Below are 8,264 nucleotides of genomic sequence, written 5' to 3' on the forward strand. Positions count from 1 at the left end.
GCGGGACATGCGCAACTGCGCCTCAGCGGAGCACAAGCGGGGAACCGCCGCGAGGGGAAGAGGGCGGGCGTGTCAGTGTCGGCCGTCGGGTCCCGCCCCCAGAAGCAGCCCCGGCTCCCGCGCCTGCCTCTTCCTCCCGCCGGGCCTCGGCGCTGCCATTCTCTTTCCTCCCTTAGCCGGGGGCCAGCGAGACGTGCCATGGAGCCGCCGCGCGCCGGGACACCGGCAAAATGCCAGGGGGCGGCGGGGAGCGCGAGGCGCCCGCGACGGTTGGCGACGCGGCCGTTGGCCGTTGGCGTGCTGCTGGTGCTGGCGGCGGTCATGACCGAGGAGGCGGCCACCGCCGAGGCTGCGCAGGGCTCGGGCGACGAGAAGTGCCACTACTACGCGGGGGGCCAGGTGTACCCGGGCGAGGCGTCGCGGGTGCCCGTCCGAGACCACTCACTGCACCTCAGCAAGGCCAAGAGTAGGTGCCGGAGAGGCCCGGCGAGGCGAGGGAGGGAAGGCGGGAGGGAGAGAGACTAGAGGCGGCTGCCTCGTCGCCTCATCCTCGGCGCTGAGGGAGAAGCCAGGGCGGCGGCCAGGAGGAGCCCCTCAGCCCAGCCTTTTCCCCTCCCTGCTCCGTTTTCTTTTTTTTTTACTCTTCGTTATTGTTCATCCCGACGTTGGTATTGTGCAAAGCAAAACCCCACCTACCCACCCACAGCCCCCGCTCCAGTTTTGTTCCCTTGCGGGGAAGAGAATTTACGGGGGTGGGAAGTGGGGAACACGCGAGTGCTGCTGAGACGCGCAGGACGTGCCGTGTTAGTTAGAGACGCTGCTGGGAAATTGGGGGGGACGTGGGACGGGAAATGATGTCGCTGCAGCAACGTGGCTTCTTGTCGTTGTTGATCTCCTGCAGCAGAAAAGAGGGGGAGAGAGAGAGAGGCCTTCAAAGAAGAAAAGTGATTATTCCGCAATAGGCAAAACAGAATCAAGTGGCCACAGGCCTCATCCGTGTTTCTTCTTCAGCTCCCCTTCCAAAAAGGAACAGCAGGTTAAAGCCAAAGAAAAGTGCTCTCTGCCTGCAAATTGGGTAGAGTTTTGAAGGCTTTCCCCCCAGCGCAAATGGTAGAGTGAGAATGGGTTAAATTTAAAAGAAGCACCACCCTCTTGTCTCAAATATTTACTTTCCTTGTCGGTGCACGGTTGATTAGAGGGTTTTGTGTGTGTATGTTTTTGGTAAGGACACGTCAGACAAAGGCTATTGCTTTGAAAGTGCAGAGAGGTTTTTAAAAGAAGTTTAAGGCTGCAATCCTACACCTACTTACCTAGGAGTTAGCCCCATTGAACACAGTACTTCAATGAGTAGCCATGTGTTTTACCGCATTCTGAAATGATAAGAGTGGCATTCTGTACTACAGAACAATCAACTTAATATGCTGTTTTTCAAAAAAGTTTCACCTAAGTACCTCTTGGTAAGAAAACTGCAAGATTGAATAATCTGGCAGATTTCATGTTTGTTTTTTAGACAATTTTCAAAGAAGGCAAGCTTTGTATCCAATAGTGACTTAGTTCCAAGAGTGGCTTGTCTATTTTTGTAAATAGTCATCATAAACCGATCTAGTAAGAAGGTGCTTTGTGTATATGTCTTTAGGTTGCAATCCTAATTCATATACATACTGTATTTACATTTAATTCAGTAGGGTTTACGTCTGAGTAGATACAGATTTTTGTTAATCAATGGACAGTCATTCTTTAGTTTTCATACTTGGGCTGCAGTTGGGTCCATTTTTTATATATCTCAATTATGTTTTTCATCAAGTGGTATCTTCAGTGTCACCAAGCACTAATTACTGTGATTTAGACTGCTACTTTCACAGTGCCATTGAAGATACTGTCGGATGCAATATATTTTGAATATCAGCTGCTGGGAATCAGAATGGGGAGGGTGCTTAGTCACTGGGGTCCCATTTGCAGACTTCCCATATGTGTAGGTCTGGCTACCACTAGAATAGGATGCTGAAGTAGCATCCTTTGGCCAGAATCCAGCTGGTTTCTTCTGATGATATCATACTCTAACCTTGTGAAGTATGAGTTAACAAGTTTCGTAGAACCTCAAATCCCAATCTTCAGCACTGCAGCTATCCCTTTAGCTGCCATTTCTTAGTGCACACCTTAGTACCAACATTCCATTCACCCATCCTATGAATTTCCAAATTTGTGCTGGCATAGTTCCAAACATTTGTGTTGCACACATCACCGGCAAATAAATAAATAAATAAAAATGTGTGCTATGGCATTAGTGTATGTTTGTTGCTACACCAGTTCTCAGTAACTTACTGTAAGTCATAAGAACTGCAACTGAAATAATTTTTCCAATATTTGAGTTCTTCCAGCATTGCTTCTTTAAAATGAACATTATATGTTTTAAACTATTCAAAGAGAAATATTGCATTTATATCCCAGCACAATCAGGCAAAATGAATTAAAGTACAATGTATCCTTCATTTTTAGTTTCCGAACCAGCACCCTATTGGGAAGGAACAGCAGTCATCAATGGAGAGTTTAAAGAGTTGAAATTAACGGATTTTGAAGGAAAATACCTTGTTTTCTTCTTTTATCCACTTGACTTGTAAGCAAAACACATGAAATATATGTATAATATCACAATATAATGCTTGCTGATCATAGCAGTCTTTTCATTTTTAGGCCAAAAAAATTGCTTATTTAACAGGAAGAATTAGAAAATATAAAATTATGAAAGTGGCTATGGAAATCCCACAAATTATAATCCTAAGTGTTTTCTCGATTTACTGGGGTAATATGTGTGAAATTCACAATGATCCATGGGTGGGGGCAGCTGCCCCCCATCAAGTAAATAAAATTACCTAACTAAGTAACCAATTGCATCGCCGATAACTCGGTTCTGCCCCACCCCCCAACATAATTCCTGCCTCCCCCCCCCCAATAAATCCTGGCTACTCCCATGCAATGATCATCAATGCTTCTAATTCTGAACTTGTGTGGTCTGATTTTTTTTGGAGTAGGACAACAGGACAGGGCCTCCTAGAGATATGGTAGTAGTCCCTATGCAAGCTGTTAGCTTGTAAATGGGATTACAGCCCCGCAAGGACTCATGCTCAGGGCCATTACTCTCCAGAAATGTCCCACTATACAGGGCAGAGCCCTGTAGCACTATGTAGCAAGCAAAAGCAAGCTCACCCAGTGGTGTGGTGCAGCAATTCCAGTTTGCTGGCCACCGGGCCACTGCTGTTTAACAAGAGCAGTGAAATGGTGGGGAGGTTGATGTGGTACAGGAACACTGGTAGGAATGCTGGATTGGCTGCACCAGTGTGCCCCTATCACACCAATCTTCCTGCTACTTCGTCCCTCCTCCTGGTAATTGGCAGCCGTCCCACTGCCATTTACCAGGCACTGTGGGTCTGCACCACCCAACAAATTTCTTTCTGGTTGCATAAAAAGCTTTCAAGAGGGTGGGAAAGAAAAGGTGTCTCTTTCCATTGTTATGGTCTCTAGCAAGTAAATTTCCCCCCTTGATAATCTGCTTCTGTAGGCCACTGAACATGCTTAGTCCTCAACAGGCTGTTTAGACTTTTTTCTTCTTATAAAAACATGAATACTTCTATAGGCCTAAGGAGTTTGTGTAAGCATATAAAAATCAGAGCCTTGCACCAATTTTGTAGAAATCATCTGAGTAGCCTCCTGAAACCTTCCCCTGTATGTTTATACCCAAAGCTGCACTACAAGGACAGAGTCCCAGCTTGCTGAAGCCCTGAACAGAATAACTTGTATTAGGGGCTGGGGATATGCCACAGCATTTTGTTCTGAATCCCCACTTAATAATATGACTTTATCATCATGGCTGTCATCCTCAGTACAAGAAGATTATATAGTTGATTGATTCTTGAAGTGAGAGACAAATAAGATTGTTTTCTATCAAACATAATAATGTTGAACTTAACTGCTGCTTACAGACTGGAAATAGAATTTTCTGTCTAGTGGTTCACTCAAAATATTTGCTGTAGCACCATATAAGTATTTAGGATGACACGTATCAACAGCTATGCGGACACATCACAGAGTATGTAGTTATTCTGGCACTGCAAGATGGTTGAATAAAATACACTGCCAAAAATGTTTAGAACAGGATGCTAGAGTTTTAGAAGTTGTAAAACTTATTTTCCTAAACTCATCCTTGATTCAGTGACCAATGAAGGCTATAAATGGGCAGGCATATATTATTATTATTATTATTATTATTACTACTACTACTACTACTAATAATAATAATAATAATAAAGGGCTGGAAAATTGAGTGTATTGTAGAAAGCAGTTCATCTCTGTTTTAGTGATTAGTTATAAGTAGGGATCTGTTCTTTTTAGAAATTTACATTTCTCTCTCTCTCTAAATTTAGCACATTTGTATGTCCAACGGAGATCATTGCCTTTAGTGACAGAATTGAAGAATTCAGAGCAATAGGTGCTGAAGTGGTTGCTTGCTCAGTAGACTCGCAGTTCACTCATTTAGCATGGTAAGTCCTTTTTTCCTTTCATTTACACAACTTATTGGTAGCTGTTACATTTTCTGTACAAGGCAGAAATCTTGATCGGAAACTTGGGACTGTTAAGTAAGTGCAGCCATCCCATGAGTATAGCTGTCTGGTTACAGGAGGCCTGTCAATGGCAGGAGGAATGTGTTGTCAGGAAACTTCCATTTCTGGAGAAGTGCACACAGGAGAGGGTGAGGGAGATGCAAAGACTAGATCAGGTCCATTAAATTCACCACCTACCATGTAGATACTGTGACTGATACTAAGTTGATAGTGCAGGTATGGAATAGTTCTCACTGAAGTATTTGGTGATCTTCATTGCTCTAGGATTAATACAGCTCGGAAGCAAGGAGGACTGGGACCAATAAAGATACCACTTCTTTCAGATTTGACGCACCAGATCTCAAAAGATTATGGAGTTTACCTAGAGGATCAAGGACATGCTCTTAGGTATAATGTTAACTATTCCATTTCCTTCTCTATCTGCTACTCAGATAGTTATAGATTATTGTCATATTTTTCCTGCATGATGCTGTATTGTTACATTCAACAAAAATCTGTGTTTAAAAAAGCTGCAAGATCAGAATTGCTAATTTTACAACAGCAGTCTATTGGAGAGAAAAACTTGACTAGAACAAGAGCACAGTTCTTACAAGTTGGGTTAGCAATTAGTTATTTCAGTGGATCTATGACGTGCATAGTTAGATCCCCTAGTGAAATAAAATGTATGGCTTTCAATGAAGAGTTGATACAGGTGTTTCGCAGACAGGTGTAATATATATATGCACAGAATGAGGTTATTGATATTTGTCTTGCCAATTTCTCTTATATTTATGTTTCCACAGAGGCCTGTTCATTATTGATGGCAAGAAAAATCTTCGACAAATCACAATGAATGATCTTCCTGTTGGCAGATCTGTAGATGAGACTCTTCGTTTAGTACAAGCATTCCAGTATACTGACGAACATGGAGAAGGTATTTCCTGCAGGGTTAAACATTCAGTTGCCTACACAGAAAAGAAAGATTTCTTCTAGATAGCAAGTAAGAAAGCTGAGACTGTTAGATATTTTGACAAATTACTGTTGGTCTTAACATTTCTAGCAGTCTTCAATACTAAGATGCCTGGTTCCTGGTATTAGTTGTAAAACTAATTGAAAAGTTCTCAGTCTATGATTAAATCCTACTTCATTCAGCTACCTCATCATATATAGATTTGTACTTGCAGAAAATGAATTATTTCTTTCATGTTCCACAGAATAAAAGGAATAGGAAGGCAGGGTTATTTTTAACCGTGAGCTTAATGTCTCCTTTCCTTGTCTTCTTAGTTTGCCCTGCTGGTTGGAGACCAGGCAGTGAAACAGTAAGTTGGTGTTTATAAATATAATTGGAACATAGTTTTTCCTTGAATACTCCATTTGAATTTTTTTATCGTATGTCATGTGGGGAATGTTATCAGCAGGCCAAAAGCAATGCATGGGCAATTTGAATGCCATTTGAAACCTTGCCTTTTACTTCTTCATCTTATCTCTGTCAGCTTTTCCAATATGCTTTTCTTGCTAAGATTTTACACAGTGAAGGAAAAATCAAGACTAAGTATTTCCTTAAGGTGCTTGCATGTTAGATAACTGCTACATGAATAGCATTATGGTTGTGCAAAAACCTGCTCCAGAACTCTATAGTATTTCAGTAAGATACAAAAAATCACAAGTACTAGTAATTTTGCACTCACTCTTAACTTATAACAGTATCTTCATTGGTCAATAGATTTCCCAGTCTCTGAATACATCCACTTAGGCTACAGCCTTATGCACATTTAACTTGGAATAAGTCCCCTTAAATTCAATTGGAGTTAATTTTGAGTAGGTATGCACAGGGCTGCAGTCTTTATAAACATTTTGTAGAAGTATTTGCCATTTATTTCTACATTATAGACTTTCAGAATTAAGAAACATCAGAGTTGAGGATATTAATCTGAGATTTTTGGCCAGTGAGTTGACAAGTGCAGCAATGGAATAACATGTGATTTATCACAAGTGCGATTGTAGACAGGTCACAAAAGAACACTGCATGCGTTCTCAAGACAGTTCTACATCCCTACAGTAGTTTGTTTTATCCAGACATGTTACTGAAGGACACCAATGATTCCAGTCTTCCCCCTTATGATTTTGGGTACAATCCGAAGACATTAGGTGCATCTTGGTACCAGAAAAATCCATGGTGCTTATCAGTGCAATCCTATGCTCACATTATGATTGGGGTGTATGTGTCACCATAACCAGTGTGTGAGGGGAAGAACACAGTCAGAAATTACAAAATCCATACAAGCAAGAAGCATTATCAAAGATCATGGACACATTCCAGACAAGCAAAAACACTTGTTAGAGAGCAGGGCCAGTGAGGAGAGGGAAAGATAAGACGCATGGAGGGCCAAGGCTGCTCACCCTTAGTTTACCATATCTGAACTGGTGTAACTGTAGTTCTTACCAGGAAACTGTAGTTCTTACCAGAGGTAGGGCACATGAGTGTGTAGGATACTCTGTATCACCAAACTATTGTGACATGAAAACAGGAATACACTAATAGCTGTAGCCATGCCTTCTGCATGTGTTTAGATCAAACCTGAAGATGCTATGAGAATGTGGTGGCCAAGAGAAGATTTGTAAGTACCGTTGGGTATTTGAGTACCTGTGTTATCTTGGGGAACTCATTGGCGGATGGATGGGTCTAACATACATCCAGTCATCAGCACAGGACTTAGTTCACTTTATACAGCAGATATATAACAAACATTAGACTATTTTGCTTTTGATTGTAACTTTTTTCTCCTTATCCAGATAATTCCAGATCCTGCAGGAAAACTGAAATATTTTGGTAAAGTGAACTGACTGCTTTCTTCTACAATTCACAGCTAAAAATCTGCCAATAAAAGTTCCACTAATTTTGATAATTGCTTGTGTGTTGCTTCTTGGTGGATTTGTACCAGTGTTTCCTTCAGTGTGTATAAGGCTTCTTGTTCTACTAAAGTAGAATAGCAGTGAAGCAGTGCTAAAATATTACCATGTAAAATTACTTACACTGTTGGAAGTCTCATGCTGCTAGTCACACTAATAACTATTTCTAACGCAACTATTTCTAACGCATGTTTACTCTGAAGTAAGCATCGTGTTCCATAGAATTTAGTAAGTGTGCAAATTAATCTCGCACACCGAAACCAAGGACACACACACACTCATCAGCTGATTGATCAACCCTGCTTTCTACAGGGAAAGCAGCTGCATTTCTGCCTGACATCACAGGAAGGTAGGTGTGTATGGTTTGTGGAAAACAGCCTTGCAGGGCAAGCAGGAAGCTCACAGGCTGGAGGTTGCCCACTCCAATATATTGATTACATAATTCAGACCTCCCATATTCTATGATTACTATTTTGAAAACGCAGTCAAAACAAATGAGTGTAAGATGGGCATGAAAAGAAGGTAATCATTGTTCATTTGTGCTGCCATCTGCTTATATTCTTGCAAAGGGTACAGGACTAGATGGAACTCGTTTCCAAATTAAGCCTAAACTTCAATTATTGAATCGCAATCTATGCACACAATGTTTTTGAGAGAGTACACAGCAAATGTGAAAAAGCCAGTGCTTTTTTTATTTAAAAAGAAAATGTTTAGGGGTACTCTCATTTTTCTACTCATATTGAAATACTGCCCCTCAAT

At 41.6% G+C, this 8,264-nt stretch overlaps 1 protein-coding gene across 4 annotated transcripts; it reads left to right on the plus strand.

Annotated features, from left to right (window-relative positions):
• Window positions 1-3: 3 nt before the first annotated feature.
• Window positions 4-7,501, plus strand: PRDX4 (peroxiredoxin 4). 4 transcript variants are annotated; one of them, XM_083734590.1, is made up of 8 exons: window positions 4-466; window positions 2,497-2,614; window positions 4,419-4,535; window positions 4,881-5,003; window positions 5,399-5,529; window positions 5,880-5,914; window positions 7,167-7,213; window positions 7,389-7,501. In XM_083734590.1, exons 1-8 carry the CDS (start codon window positions 199-201, stop codon window positions 7,390-7,392), a joined length of 843 nt encoding a protein of 280 aa, XP_083590716.1. In that variant the 5' UTR covers window positions 4-198; the 3' UTR covers window positions 7,393-7,501. The 4 variants fall into 4 exon arrangements, 3 of the variants coding, with proteins under 3 accessions (XP_083590716.1, XP_083590715.1, XP_083590717.1); XR_014563110.1 differs by having other exon boundaries at window positions 71-466; window positions 5,399-5,595; XM_083734589.1 differs by lacking the exon at window positions 7,167-7,213.
• The last annotated feature ends 763 nt before the right edge of the window (window positions 7,502-8,264 follow it).

This window comes from Podarcis gaigeae (genome assembly GCF_964106915.1).
Source record: "Podarcis gaigeae genome assembly, chromosome: 4".
Lineage (NCBI taxonomy): Eukaryota > Metazoa > Chordata > Lepidosauria > Squamata > Lacertidae > Podarcis > Podarcis gaigeae.